Source organism: Malaya genurostris, chromosome 2 (assembly GCF_030247185.1).
Source record: "Malaya genurostris strain Urasoe2022 chromosome 2, Malgen_1.1, whole genome shotgun sequence".
NCBI lineage: Eukaryota > Metazoa > Arthropoda > Insecta > Diptera > Culicidae > Malaya > Malaya genurostris.
In genome coordinates, this window is record NC_080571.1 from 4844036 (window position 1) to 4860723 (window position 16688).

Below are 16688 nucleotides of genomic sequence, written 5' to 3' on the forward strand. Positions count from 1 at the left end.
GCACAGAGGGTTCAAATGCCCAATTTCACGGTTTTAATTGATAACTCATTAAAAACGTGGTATTCGAGGTACAGTAACTTCAGCAAAGTTGCTCCGAATGATAGACGAAATCTTTTGGCAAATTTTATATATGTGATTAATCCCCCTAAAAGTGAGATAAAAATTTTATTTTAGCTCAGGGTCAACATAGGGGCTAAGTAACTTCGACAAAGTTGTGCAGAAAGTCATTTCAAACAAATTACTATTTCCCGTAACTTGAGTGTAATTCATGGTATAATGTATTTTCTGAAAAGGGTGTCCTAAAACCAGTTATACATACATACTATGCTGCTATCATTTCAGTTCAATGAAATTGAGCAATTTTTCATGTTTTTTTTTACAAAATTCCATCTTGTCCAAACTTGTCTATCATGAAAGGGGCAGAAAGGTGCAGATGAGACTGCTTACATATTAAACTACTTCAAAAGAGCTTTCATACCGTGGTTGAATTACTCGTCTGCGATCGTCTGCAGGCGAGATATGATTTCAGTATATATTCATTACCATGATACTTGCCACAAAATATGTTTTTTTGCACCTTGAAGTCTATAAATTGAACAGTTTAATAACTGTTTTGTCGCGACGTTTTAAAAAAGCAATCATTAAATCGAATTAAGTTATGTCATCTTCTGGTAGAGAAAAGTATGATCAAAACTCATTTTCAAGTTATTTGTATTTATTTTATGATAGCTGACAATGTTTTTAACCAGCTAAAAGACTTTAGTATCGTTCGACAGATTCTTTTTGGACTGTTTTGGCCCTTCACGAATATTTGTAACCAAAGGATCCGATAAAACTAATAACTAATAATAAGTTACCATGGTAACGAATATATACTGAAATTTGATCTGATATACAATGAACCTTATCATTGCGAATGTCAAGGGCAAGGATATTTGAAAACAACATATCTCGCCTGCAGACGAGTAATTCAACCACGGTATGAAAGCGCTTTTGAAGTAGTTTATTATGTTAGTAGTCTCATCTGCATCTTTCTGCGCCTCTTGATGATAGATAAGTTGAAATCATAGTATGTTTGAGAAAGTTGTGTAGTTTTTAATGATGAAAAACTTTGTATAACATGAAAAACTCATATACATAAACTGGTTTTAGGATACCCTTTTCAGAAAATACATTATACCATGAATTACACTCAAGTTACGGGAAATAGTAATATGTTTGAAATGACTTTCTGCACAACTTTGTCGAAGTAATTTAGCTCCTATATTGGCCCTGAGCTACAATAAAATGAGCTAAAAGAAATTTCCAAAATCGAAAAAAAAAATTTCCGATTTAGCTCCAATTTTGCTTGGGGACTTTTTTCGAGGTGCTTGAATTTTTGAACAACAGCGCTTTACGAAATTGGAGGTGATCCCAAAATATTGGCAACCTTATATACATTGGAGCGGTAAAAAACAATGTATTTTGTCGGTTACGTCGCTTATATCATCATATCTCCGGAACCAAAAGTCACAGCCATTTGATCTTTGAACTTGATTAATGGGCCGACAGTAGTTTTTAAACGAGAAAAGTTTGTTAAAAGTTAAAGTTTGTTAAAATCGGCTCAGCCATCTCTGAGAAAGTTGAGCGGTAAAAATATCTTCGAAAAGTGCACACACACAGAAATTTTCCGATCTCGTCGAACAGAGTCGAATGGTATATAACACTATGGGTCTCCGAGGCTCCGTTCGAAAGTCGGTTTTTTCAGCAATTTTAATACCTTTCTATAGAGAAAAAAAGAAAAAAGGCTCTCATTTGTAGTTATGCCCTGATTCCAACGTATGCTGATTCAAACGTCACAAGATCATGGTTGAATGTCACAAGATCGAATAAATAATAATTGTATGTTGTTATTTTATAAATGATACTAGCTGACCCGTCGAACTTCGTCTCGTTAAAAAATTATTTGTTCGATTTTATGTTTTCGGACAGCAGAATTGTCAAACTGATTACTTAACCAAGAATCCACGGGATTCGACTCACATTCGCTTTAGCTCCAAAAAGATATATCACCAAAAATTAATGTGAAAATGTGAAATACTTCTGTTTAGTGAAAATCATTAATTTGTTTATTTGGTATTCATATTTACAATTTGTATTTAGCCCAAGTAAGCAAAAGTTCGTTAAAAAAGATTCAGCTTAAGCTGAGTACAAAGCATTCTGAATACTCCGTTTTTAAGGAATTACTCAAACGTGAATGTACACCCGACAGAACTAACTTTGAAGCAGCTTTTAAACGCCGAAAAAAGTTTTCTCAGAACTTGTTCTGTACGTTCAAGTTGCTAAAAAGTACCATGCGTACTTTAGAGTTCTAATAAAGTGGATATTATCAGGTACTGTGGAACTTTTGGTTGCTTGGAGAGACGACGCTCAAATTTTAATTTGATATTGATTTTACGAATTTGAACAATCTTCACAGAATATGAAATATAAAATGGTAGTCTAAATACATTGTTGTAATCATCATTGAACATTCAGTCTAATCTAAATCATTAGATAGAAAAATGTATGGAAAATCTCTTAGTTTGACCTTTTCATTGATCCATTGCAAAAATTTCTGATTTGTTAAACTCGCCCCAATTCATCAACTGGTGAATGATATCCGGTGAACTTCTTCTCCTGTCTACAGTGGTTTCCTAGAACAGTCATAAGCATTTCGTCCTGGAGTCATTTAACAAGCAATAATTTTGATACCCAATTAAGCACGTGGCTAGAAATGATAAATCACATGGATCAAGTGTGCATGTGAAATCTCCATACAAAATAACTCGTTGCACACCCCCTTGGCATCTTAGAGCTTAAGCAGTGTGCCTAAAAATATATTATACTATTGAATAAAAAAAAACCCGTTGCACGCCAAACAACTTTTTCACCGATCTAGTATTCTTTCCTTCGACGGCCCAAGACTTTTGCAACTCGTTATGCGCCAAACACCTATCGATGATCTAGCAATCATTGGCGACTTTTTCAATGGAAAATTCCATTGTCCATACAAAACAACTTAATGGATTTTTCCCACTTTTCCGGCGAATTTTCTTAATTTTCTATGTACGAACCCGGTGGGGATAGACACTGATCAAACAAAAAAAGAATCTTGTAAATCCGTCCATCCGTTCTTACGTGATGCGCTTACAAAGATATAGATGGCAATTTTTTTACTCAATTCGTTAAGTTTATTTGCATTTTCCCTTCTGTTTAGTTTAGAGCTAGATCACAACTTTGTCCGGTTACTCATTTCAACTTAATTATGACGTTCGTCTCGAAGTTTAATGATTTAGAAAAGCAAGGTTACGCGGCAGTTACATGAAGTTACGTACTAGTTATATGAGCTTTTTTTTCGTTTCTCAACTCAGTTTCTGAGCATTTTTCTGCGAGGATTTTCGAACCATACAGTTTTTAAGTGACACGTTTGCTCAATTAATTAATCAACCAGACAAATGTATTGCCACTCAATGGCTATTAACATTGTTGATGTTTAAATATAAAGCTTTTTCCAAGTAGGTTTTAAACTTAATTGGAAAAATGATTGCAGAAGCAATCAGAACCAAAAAACAGAACACTAATGTTAGCAAACGAATTAACTGATATTTGACATGCACTTATTTTCCGGCCAGGTGCTTAGCTTGAACCTCACCAACCTGCTGATATTGTTCCTGCTGAAGGCTCTTATTTTCGCAGCTGGTCTGATTGGAGCCGGAAATTGGGGTAGTTACGCACGTGGAAGAAGCGAAAATGGTAAGTAAATGGCAGACCCAAACGGGGAAAAACCGGCAATTCATGATACAGAGAATGGCCTATTGTTTATCGTTTGCACAGCCATGAACACAATTGCGCCCGGTAGATTATCTGCGTAAATTGGGCGTGAGCTGGCAACCGATAAACCAACAGTCACAAGGAAAGATTGTGCAATTTCAGCACTACGATGATGGATGTCATAATCGCACAATTTTCTGATTTTGTTTTGTTGTTGTGTTTATTACACAGGCATATCGTTTTTCCAACCCGGCGAAACTGGTCTACTGATTGGCTACCTGGCTGCCGAAGGTTCCGGCCAGGATGGATGTATGTTGCAGTCCGCTTGTCGATCCCCTCGCACGGCGAATGAATACGCAAGAGCCGCCCACGCGCTGGTTCAAGGTGCCGAAATATTCGATCCGGAAATTCCGAGAAACGGTAAATACAATCGAATGCTGTTGAACCTGGATCGGGCTGTTATGGAAGGATTACAGGGTGCACCATGCGATTTGATTTATCCTTGCTATCTTTAGTGGCACCACGATTAGTTTAGTTTAACATACATAATTTGACACTAATAAAAAAAGTGATACGAATAATAACGCTAAATCTAACTGGAATCTAGCGAAGGCTCAGTAGGTTCGACTACTTTATTCCATTCATCGTTGTTGATGGCTTTCATATACTCGGGATATGTTAGTAAACCATTTTGATCCAAGTCGGCGTACGCTATGAAGTCATCGATGACATCTACAAATGTTCTAGATGATTATGAAATATTCAACAGAGCCTACTAGGATTTTTACCGATCACGGAATTTTCACCAGATTCGGATTCATCTTCGCGGTCCAGTTTGTGCACATGACCGTCTGCGTGATGCGTGGCAGCATGAAGAATTTCCAGTCCATCAAGATGGTCGTTATTGTCAGAGTCGTGGAGTTTGAAAAAATAAAAGTTTTTCTCCTCATCCGACATTTTTGCCAGCTCATCGTCATCAATGGAAAGATGTTTCAAGTCCTGCTGAATGTGACTGAAAGGTAAGCATGAACGATAGAATCCTTGTAGACGCAACAGGAACACTTACTTATCTTTGGCATGCAAATGTTCGTCCAGTTTACGACTCCTAGCCGAATAGCCACCTCCCGGGTGGTGAGGTCCTTTTGCGTTCGCTAAATTCAGTTTACTGGTGACCACCAGTACATTGACCGCTATCATCAACAGCAAAGCCATTCTGATATAGTGGACTAGAGTACAATGTGAATCGAATTAAAGCGGAAAATTTCAGGATACGGTACATATAGCGGTATGGTGTTAACTAATTTTCGTCCTGTGACTGTGACAGATGGCACGCATGCGCTTGTAGGTGCACACACAGAACGTAACTTGTACTGTTCGTGGCGTGACATCTAACCCAGTAGGCTGTGCTTTTGCGTGTTGGTATGTTATTCTAGTGTTAATGGGACCGTACATAAACTACGTAATCCAATGTCTGGTAACTCCGGGGGGCACTTTGTGTTAGTAGAAATATTCATAGAAGGTTCACACAGCATTCGAAATAATTTTTGTTGAAAATTTGAGCTATAAGAATTGAGAGAAGGCTATTTATCTATCGACTCGATTTAGGCTGTGAACCATTTCGCGGTTAATTTTAACTTTTGGTTAAAATCTGACACTTGAGTGGTTATTTTGTGTCGAGTAGTTAAATTTAACTAAAACTGTAGCCCATTTCAAAATTTAACGGACGGAAAGTTATTCGGGTTTATTTTCCACTGGAAATAATTTCAACTAAAGAATTAATATTAGAATTTTCATTGCAAGATTTTTTTCAGTGCCGGAAAATAACTATCGATCTGTCAAAACTAACCATGCTCTCGAGCAGGGTTATTTTTGACAACATCGAATTAACCGCTCGAGTGTCAGATTTAAACCAAAAGTTAAAATTAACCGCGACATGGTTCACAGCCTTAGTTGGTGCAACCTGCTTGATTTCGCACAGTCTCAAAAGATTTGAAATGAAGAACTTAAATCCAAGGATGGCTTTTATCGTATCAAAGAACGCTCACTCGCAACTCTTCCACGATTGAATCAGTGCCATCAAAGAGAAACGGAAATCATCGCAATAACAAAAAAACCGGCATGGTTCATTTAACATAGAATAGACACCAGTGCGAGAACGAATTTCTTTCGGTGAACCGTCTGAAAATCAACGGCTAGCACGCTGCTGTGGGGATTCTCTCTGAAGCAATAAACGGTCGCTTATTCTCGTTTCGCGATCCGATTCTGTATGGGCAGTGGATAATTGCGATAGAATCATTTTACTATTGCCGCTTATTCTCACTATGTGCATATAACCTTTGTATAATTTGTGTCTATGAAAATGTCTGTGAATGCTCCACACAAGGGTTTTGAAATATTGCAACCTAGTATGAGAATCATCAAGTCGAATCATCAATTCGATTTTCTGCGATAATTGTCAACTTGCGATTCTCTATTGGTAAAAACCACACAGCGGCGATCATTATCAGAATGAAATTTTTTTAAGGGCCATGAAATACTCAGAGTATGAAGTGGAGCGAAGAAATGTAGAAAAATTCTCTCGAGGTTAATGAATTGAGAGACTCGAATTCTTGTAGCATCTTCTACCGGATTGGAAATGTTGTATACAATATAGATAAAAATCGAGCAGCTTCTGTCAAATTTTCAGCAATCACCAACACTGCTTAAATCTTACTTATATTTGGGGAATTCGAAAATCATACCAAGTAATGATAGACTTGCTATCATGTACCGTTGTTTCGAAACCTCAATTATTCAAAATATTTAAGAGGTAAAGATATACGAGAAATTTCAAATGGCTTTACTGGACGAACGATAGGAAAGAAAATGTGTTTCCTTGTACAGAGATTGAAATCAACGGTTTTACGGGTGGAAATAGTTTGCAGGTTCGATTTCAGCCGGTAGAGTGTATGTTTTGGCAAATGTTTACTTTCGCAATTCCAATCATTTCGATTATTCATATCTGTTTTTTGTTACTGATAACGGTTTCATGTTAGACGAAAATATGAAAATTTTTTGTTTGGTTCGGCAGGATTGTTTACCGCGCCGAGATTTCGAACATTGTCACGTTGGTCGACATAACTTCGTTCGTCGGATCGGCCTACTCCGGGGCAACCTTAAATCCGCAATATAATTTACACTTACTCATTTTTGAAATTCTTTTAAATAATAAAGATAAGTGAAATCATGAACCATCTCATCCCAAATACTTTTAAATACCTGCTTATTTCCATACATGAAATCTAACAATCTCACTTCATATATATTCTGCTGCTCATTAAACTTTGTTTAGTGAGGTTTTAACATTAAGTATTAAGTATTAATTTCAAACTATTCGATTAAATATCTGTCGATTATCTGGGTTATTAATCAATTACTTCTTTTATCGATCGATATTCAGATATCTCTAACCGTATCGCTAGCTTAGGGCGAATCGGAGTTCAATCGCAGCAGGCGTGTGTACCGGTCTCGAATACGTTACGTTCGCGTCAACGATTTTCTAAACAAAATTAGCATTTTTTTTATCAATGTTTCAAAGTTACACTGGTATCATAAGAAAACCTTAAGTAGATTGCATAGAACATTGTCGGTTGCGTTAATTTATTGTGTTTATCGCTTCGTATTAGACTGGGATTATGCCATCCGGGCATTATAAAAGGGCCTAACAGCTATGGAGAGATTCTCTTTCTCTTTCGACTATATCTGCGAATTACACAAATGTTCGCTACGTATCCGGTATTGTTAGAAAAATGAAAATATTTTTCATTCTACACGAATATTTTGTGAGTAAACATGAAAACTAATGAATTATTACCGGAGAGAAACTCTCATTGGTTTATGTGATCTTATGAAATGTTCTCGTCGAATTTCTCGTGCTCGATCTTCGCCTACCAAATTCTTCAAAAGAAATCTAAAACTTTTAAACCACATTAAACATAGTGATGAGTGGGGGACGGGTATAGCGTGATGGGTAAGTCGATGCCTTTCACGCAGCCCACCTGGGTTCGATTCCCAACCCCGCACATAGGGTCGGAAAATTTTTCTGGTCCGAAGAGGCGAATGACCTTAAGGTTAAAATCTCTATAATCGAAATAAAAAAAAACATAGTGATGAGTGATACTTTGTTGATTACTGCTAAAAGTTTTATTTCTTCTAAAATTTTGCAACGCGAAGCTTAAAAATTTTCATTTCAAATGCCCGTTGCTGAGAATTTGCCAACCAAAAGTAAACGAATCTGACCGACCAAAGCGCCATCTATACTTCATTGTCGGTGTTCTCAAATTCAAGCATTAATAACGTCGCTGTTCCGTACTATATAATTATACTGGTACTTATGTACCTAATTCTCGGTGTGCCTTTTACCGGTGTTTTTAACAGACACTTTAAACTTTTTCACTAGAACTGTCAGTATGGAGTATTCAAGTGAATAGAGAGAATTGTGTTACATTTTTTTACGTTTACTGCCATGTTTTACCTTTTTTTATATATATAAAAAATAGGTATAGAATTCGCTCAAACTTTCGAAATATTTTCCGAGGCCCGGAGGGCCTAATGTCATATACCAATCGATTCAGCTCGACGAACTGAGCAAATGTCTGTGTGTGTGTGTGTATGTGTGTGTGTCTTTATGTGTGTTGTCAACTATCAGAACAAATTGGCTCAAATGGCACGTTCCCCTTGATATTTGGAGATTTGTGCCTTGCCATCAATTTGTTTTTAGCATCATTTTCCCGATATATAAGAGGGAAGGATTGAAAGGAAATGGTAAGGGTTGAACTAGGAGGATGGGAAAAATTGACGACACAAAAACACATAAAAGCAGAAGTAAATTCTGCACCCCTAAGGGATGCTGAACAATCTGCTGAGGATCACATTTAGTGGAAGCAGAAGGAAATTCTGAACCTCTACGAGGTCCCGAACAGTCTGCTGTTAATAAAACCTCCAACCCCCGAGAGGATTTAGAGATCTTACAAAAGCGACACCATTCTGCACTCCCGGAAGAATGCAGAACGACTCGCAGTATGTACGAGTAGAAGTAAATGCGGTACCCCCCAGAGGATGCCAAACAATCTGCCAAACCCTATTTAAGGTGAATACAGAAGGGATTCATTCACTCCAGGAAGAACGATGAACCCTTCTGACTATAGCTCCTTACCACATTGGGTGAGAAACGAGAGAATATCCTTCAATTTTAGCTCCGCATACACAGACTCAACCATGTATGGAGAACCAAAAACCCGGATACGTAGCTGCGTCAATGCGGGACAGTTACATATCAGATGATATGAAGTACCATAATCGCATTCACACAAATCACACGAATAATACTCAGCACGTTGAATAGTAGCCATGTGATAATTGAGTTTGCAATGTCCAGTCAGAGCTCTGACCAGAATACTTCAATGCTACTTGGAGAAATGCAGTAGACACTTTGACATTTTCAGATTTAAATCTGGTAGAAATGCTTTTGTCTGAGCGCAAGTTTGCAAGCTGCGCCAGTAGCTGGCATGTTTGGATGCAGCCCAAGAACGTATCTTGTGCTTTATCCAACTAGTTGAAAGTGGTAAAGCTGGTTCAGGACCAACGAAATCATTCGTTGCACCAGCTCTAGCCAACTCATCAGCCCATTCATTTCCAGTAATACCAGAATGGCCGGGTACCCATATGAAGTAAACAGCATTTGAAATGCTGAGGTCTTCAATTTGAGTTCGACATGCGATCACTAGATTCGACCGTGAGTCATTCGAACTGAGTGCTTTTAAGGCTGCCTGACTGTCGGAACAAAAATAAATACGTTTACCACAGATCCTCTGCTGAAGTGCCGATTGTACTCCACACAGAATTGCGTAGATTTCTGCTTGGAACACAGTACAGTATCTACCAAGTGAATGAGACTGCTCCAGCCTATTTCACGACAGTAGATACCAGCACCAGCACGACCATTCAACAGAGAACCGTCCGTAAAACAAACTATGTGTTCATCAAGTTGTCGTTCCAGACAACCAGACAACCATTTCTAACGAAGAGGATAGCTCACATTGAATGTTTTAAAAGGAAAATTGCATGTGAGAGTTAGGTCACTAGGAGCGAGTAAATACTCATCCCACGTAACCATTTGAGACCACAAGCGAGTGTGACTGGTAGCATATTCTAATGGGTTACTGTTCCAAAACCCTGTAACCCTAAGACGGTATGCACAAGATAATGCTTCTTGTTTTAGGAACACATATAGTGGTTTAATGCACAGTAGCGCCTCTAGAGCAGCAGTAGGAGTTGTCGTGAATGCTCCTGTCATCGCCATTAGGACCATCCTTTGGAGATGATTTAGCTTTGACTGAACTGTCGCGACTTCTCCTTTCTGCCACCATACAAGACATCCATATGCTAAAATTGGTCTAACGATAGTTGTGTAGATCCAATGAATATATCTGGGTTTGAGTCCCCATGATTTTCCAAAAGCTCGTCTGCATTGGCCGAAAGCCATGCAAGCTCTTTTAATCCTGAAATCAATGTGAGCAGACCAATTCAGTTTTGAGTCAAGAATAACCCCGACGTATTTAACTTGATCGACCACAGTGACCCCTGAAGCAAAGAACTGCAACGGACGAGCTCCTGTAATTATCCTACGATGAGTGAAAAGCACCATTGATGTTTTGCCCGGATTTACAGATAATCCAAACCTGACAACACCATTGTTCAACAGATCGCAGGGCTTGCTGCATTAAATCAAAGAGAGTGTTAATGCTTATACCGGTCATCAATATATGATAATCGTCGGCAAAACCATAAGTCGGAAATCCAAGGTTATTAAGTTTCCTTAACAAACTATCAGCGACTAGGTTCCATAAAAGTGGGGATAGTACACCACCTTGAGGACACCCACAGACACTCAGCTTTCTAATCTCTGGCCCGCCGAAGCGATGATCAAAGAAGTTGATTGCTAAGCATTGCGTGTATCCAGTAAGGGAAAAACCCAAGATATTCCGTTCACGACTGCAATGTTTAACCTCCTGCAGCCATTCAGCCATCGGCACGGAAATACACCTTGACTTAGGAGTTCCTATTTTTGTGGCCTTTTACGACATGGAATAGGAAACCAGTGGATCAATTCTTGGTAAAAAATAATTCCGCCGGATGCCACACGGCTTACCTGTTTGGTGGACTTATACCACCGGTACAGGTGGACCGTAGCGTTATTCTTAGCAGTTGGGAAACCGCTACCGACACTACACGGCTATCTAGGCTGCTCAGAGAGGGAAGTTAACATTGATGGTCAACTTCCATGGATGGCCGAGCAAAGCGCCATCTATGACCGTCATATACCAATCGATTCAGCTCGACGAACTGAGCAAATGTCTGTGTGTGTGTGTGTGTGTGTGTGTGTGTGTGTGTGTGTGTGTGTGTGTATGTGTGTGTGTCTTTATGTGTGTTGTCAACTAAGAGGTCGAGATCTTAGAGATGGCTGGACCGATTTTGATCAAACTAGTCGCAAATGAAAGGTCTCACCGTCACCCAAAACGCTATTGAATGATTTTGAGATCGGATGTTTACTTTTTGAGTTATACGAAGTTTTATGTCAAAATTTTCAGTTTTTTGACAGTATCTGTCACAATTGACCTTGGGAACAGAATATGTTTTCAGACGTAGATTCCGCACGGTAATAGCTATCCAACAAGCCATAGATTGTTAAAATCCGTCCATTTTTAACGGAGATATCGAAATTTTTGTGTAAACGACTTCTCCCCCATATTCCAGTAGTAGAAGTTCTGAGCGCTGTATGGCAAAGAAAGGTTTGGGAGCAAAGTAAAACACGATTTTTATACTGTTACATACAATTGTTTCTAAGTACCCAAAAAGACTGTCTGCAGCATCCTTTTTCATGACATTTTGCCTCGGACCGATTTTAGCATGGTTCGTTTTTGGCAACATAATCGTTCGAATATGACATATTGGAAAGATGGCAGTACTTCCGAATTCAAAACATGTTCATAATTATATTGATTTAAACTGCTTGCAGCAATAAATGCTGGAAGAACATAACACCCATATACCATTCGAATCAGTTCGTCGAGATCAGCAAATGCGTATGTGACAAATAATTTCACTCATTTTTTTTCGGAGATGACTCAACCGTTTTCTACAAACTCAGATTCATATGAAAATTCGTATGCTCATAAACAAGGTTCCTGAATTATGTTTGGATCCGACTTCTGGTTCCGGAATTACAGGATGATATGCGAAACGAAATTAAAATTCTGTAACTCATTTTCCTCGTAGATGGCTGAACCGATCTAAGATTCAAATTAAATCTAAGAATCATCTAAGATTTGCTGACTAGAATAGTCGACAACCAAATAAACGTATTTCAGTTTTAGTGGTTTTCAGTTTTCGATTCGGAAGGCACCCAACAATTTGACTCGTACTACGATTTCTCAAAGATGTCTACACTGATTTTTAAACATTTTGAAACAAATGTAAACTATACAGCTTACAGATGAATTTGTCTGACTTCGGCTACACCGATTTTCGAATTCTGGCTCCAGTATCGAATCGTTTCTCAAAGCTCGATCGTTTTCTCAACTAAAGCCAAATCGAATTTCAGAAACAAAAATTCAAATTAAAATAAACTTATAGTCACAACAAAATTAATTAATTTTATCCAATGATGACCTCCGATTCTGGTATTACAGGAGGATGAATTTTTAAAATTCAAACCGATATAGAAGATGATAATCCCGAAAAGCTTGAAAGTTGGACTCAAAACTATTGCAATTTATTCGTCATATGGCCATACGAATCGGTTTGGGTTATGCTGGTGTCTGAATACCGGCTCTGGAAGTACCTTAAATTACCGTAAACTCTAAAGTGAGTTTACTTCGACATATCATGCAATGTTTAATCGATTGTCCCACTTCTAGATAGAGTGATGAGTGATTAAAATGTCAAATTGCAGCATAAAACGACGGTCATTAAAATAATGTCATGAAAACTGAAACACCGAAGAATATTTATGCAAAAAACACATGCGGATTGATAAAAAAAAGGTATCATCTCACTGCTAGGTGGATTAAGCACGTTTTTTTTATTTCGATTTTAGAGGCATTAACCTTTAGGTCATTCGCCTCTTAGAGCCAGAAAAACTTTCTGACCCATATTGCGGAGTTGGGAATGGAACCCAGGTAGGCATGTTATTTCTGTAACACATGTCTAATACCTTCTAAATATTTATATAGCACAACAATCCACAAAACTTGTTATGGTGCCATATATTATGAGATCATTTCCATTCCTACTTTAAATGATGACATTTCACTGCATAGACTAGCACAACCGATTCGTGGAGACCGGGAAACATCTTCTAAATTTATAAGTCATATTAGTAGATGGTCATACAAATTTACTTTGGTTATACTGGGTTCGGATTCAGGTTCCGGAAGTAGTGGTCAGAAATTTCGAAACGAAACTCACATAAATTTCTCAGAGATAATTTAACGTTTGAGCATAGATAATAGTACGAGGAAGCCAAATCAGGTGAGCGACGGTGATGTCCAGGTAATTGAAACCTAAACCGTTGACTTTAACCATGGTAGCGATGCTCATGTACTTCATGTAAGGCCATTTAACAGCGAATTTGGTCTTCAAACGCTTCATTAATGAATGCACGCTAATACTGACTTTTTTCTGATTTGAGGTAGTCCTCCAAAAAGTATACAATATCGATCCCAGAAAACCGACATTGTGATATTTCCGTCCCATTGAGACGCCCTTCGAGGCACCGCTTCGAAATACTCGTGCTGACTTTTGTCTATTGCCGGGTAATGATTCTGTTTAATTGTGTATAATAATATATTCAAGTAAACATGTAATCAAAGTGCGCTTGCGTTCGTCTTTCTAGTACAAAATAAGTATGTGCGGGATCCAGCGACAAGAAACCATTCTCATCTGCAGAATTTCGCTTAACTAAAACATGCCGCGCACTTTCTCTTTCCGGTCGTCCAGTACAATTTTGTGTATTATTGTCATTTGTTTTATCCCTGTTCTATCCTCTGTTTTAAGTGGTTTTGACTCTGTTTTGATTCGTAGGATCTGCCGCTGCTTGCTTTATGGGCAGTGGAGTTTTGGCCATCACGTAACTCTCTAAACCTGTATCTCACGGTGTAATCTACAGGATCAACAGCTCCATAATATTTCTCGAACTTTTATTTCGTTTCTGTTTCTGATTTCGGGAGGGGCCAGAGCTCCTCAGACCACCCATACTGCGTACGTGGCTGTCGGTACCACTTAAAATATTGAAACCGTTGAATCATGCGAAATAACATTTCAATTTACTGACTACTCATATAACTCATAACTCATCATTCTCATATAACAATTAATTCACTTCAATAATATTTATGCTCATTTTCCTTCAAAAATAGAAACAAGTTTGAGTTTCGATAAGATATCTCATCGTGCTATTTTGATCAGTGTAATCCATGTCCTTGTAGGATCATTTCGGATCATTTTATAATTTGAACATTTCCAGTAGATATTGCAAATTAGTGACTCTTCAATATGTTGAAATTGGGATGCCAAAACTCTTGTAACGTTTTCCAACGCCTATAACTTACAAAAAGTAACACATATAACGCTTCCTAACACACAAAGCTTACGAAAGAGTAACAGATGTAGCGCCGCGTAACGCTTATATCATTTAAACATGTAACACATGTAACTTTTTGTAACACCTAAAACTAACAAAAAAAGTTAAGCATGTAACGATTTGTAACCCCAATAACTTACAAAAGAGAAAATCATATAATACTTCGTAACGCCTAAATCTTATTTAAATTATCGAATTTAACGTCTTTAACTTACTAAAAGTAACGCATGTAACACTTCGTAATGCCCATAACCCACAAAAAAGTAATGCATGTAACGCTTTGTAATGCCTTACTAAAAAGTAACGCTTGTAATATTTCGTAACGCCTATGACTCATAAAAAAGTAACATATGTTACCCTTCGTAACGCCTATAACTTACCAAAAAAACACATGTAACGCTATGTAACGCCTATGACTTACAAAAAGTAACGCTTCGTAACGGCTATAACTTATAAAAAAATAACGCATTGTAAAGCCAATGATTCACAAAAAAAGTAACGCATGTAACGCTTGGTAACGCCTCTAACTTAAAAAAGAATCGCATGTAACGCTTCGCAACGCCTCTAACTTGACAAAAATTAACGCATATGACGCTTCCTAGCGCCTCAAATTTATAAAAAAGTAACACATGTAACGCTTGGTAATGCCTCTAGCTTATGAAAAAGGAATGCACGTAACGCTTCGTAACGTCTATAACTCACAAAAAAGTAATGCAAGTAACGCTTCGTAGCATCTTACTGAAAAGTAACGCTTGTAACACTTCGTAACGCCTGTGACTCACAGAAAAGTAACACATGTAACGCTTCTAGTTTATGAAAAAATAACGCAAGTGACGCTTCGTAACGCCTATAACTTACAAAAAAGAAAAGCATGTAACGCTTCGTAACGCCACTGATTCACAAAAAAGTATCGCATGTAACGCTTGATAACACCTCTAACTTAAAAAAGTTACACATGTTACGCTTCGTAACGCCTATAATTTACAACAAAGTAACGCATGTAACGCTTCGTAACTCCAATGACTCACAAAAAAGTAGCACATGTTGCGCTTTGTAATGCTAATAACATACTAAAAAGTAACGCATGTAACGCTTCGTAACGCCTATGACTCAAAAAAAATTAACGCATGTAACGCTTGATAACGCCTCTAACTTATAACAAAATAACGCATGTAACGTTTCGTAACGCCTGTGACTCAGCAAAAAGTAACACATGTAACAAGGATAAATTTATCCTTGTAAAATCATTCTGTTCAAACACTCAAACGAAAAGTTAACACATGTAACGCTTGGTAACTTACAAAAAAGTAACGCATGTAACACTTCGTAATTCCTATGATTCACAAAAAAGAAACGCATGTAACGCTTCATAATGCCTATGGCATAACAAAAAAGTAACGCATACAACGCTTTTTAACGCTTATAACTTACTAAAAAGTAACGCATGTAACGCTCGGTAACTCCATTAACTTACAAAATAGTGACGTAGATAACACTTCGTAACACCTATAACTTCCTTAAAAGTAGCGCATCGTAACTCGTTTTCCGCAGGAATCTAACCCTGATAACGGTTTTTACATTTTTCCATATTGGGGACCTAAGTCTATTCCTTCCACGCAGGCCGCCTAGATTCGATTCCCAACCGTGCCCATAAGGTCAGAAAGTTTTTCTAGCCCGAAGAAGCGAATGAACTTAACGTTAAAACCTCTATAATATGAACAAAAAAAAAATTCCATAGTACTTTTACTCAGGAATTGACTCAGAAACTTCGTAACTTTACAAGGGGGTAATAAAAGTACACTAACTTCTTTGGTTCACAATCACCAGTATTTTTTTTTAATAATTATTTATTGGAATATGAGTTAAAATAAAATTATTAAGATTTAAATTGGATGTTCAGCCACAAGTGGTGACTTTTCAGTCCTATTATATATACGATTTGGTTGTTACCATGAGGGCATCATTTGCTTCCGCAATTCTGAGATTTTTGTGTAGGGAAAATTCTAAACCTACTTGTATTGTGTAATGGGGAAAAGGAACTTATATACCAATTTATTAACTAATACAGAGAGCGAATCGATTCAATCGAAGATTGCATCGATTTTTGTCGGAATTTGCTTATAATATTATGTGACATTACATCTAATGGTTCTATATTTGTGAGTCTATGTAACTCATTTGTACTAAACCAGGGAGGACGCTTCAAAATCATTTT

At 37.6% G+C, this 16688-nt stretch overlaps 2 protein-coding genes across 2 annotated transcripts in view; both read right to left on the reverse strand.

Annotated features, from left to right (window-relative positions):
* Positions 1–16688, reverse strand: part of LOC131428368 (probable 4-coumarate--CoA ligase 1) — a 286060-nt gene that overhangs the window by 239486 nt on the left and 29886 nt on the right. The gene's annotated exons all lie outside the window — the stretch shown is intronic.
* LOC131428371 (multiple coagulation factor deficiency protein 2 homolog) lies at positions 2136–5098 on the reverse strand. Its single transcript, XM_058592283.1, has 3 exons — positions 4859–5098; positions 4581–4804; positions 2136–4524 (listed from the first exon to the last, which is right to left on the reverse strand). The coding sequence occupies exons 1-3, from the start codon at positions 5002–5004 to the stop codon at positions 4385–4387; spliced, it is 510 nt and encodes a 169-aa protein (XP_058448266.1). The 5' UTR covers positions 5005–5098; the 3' UTR covers positions 2136–4384.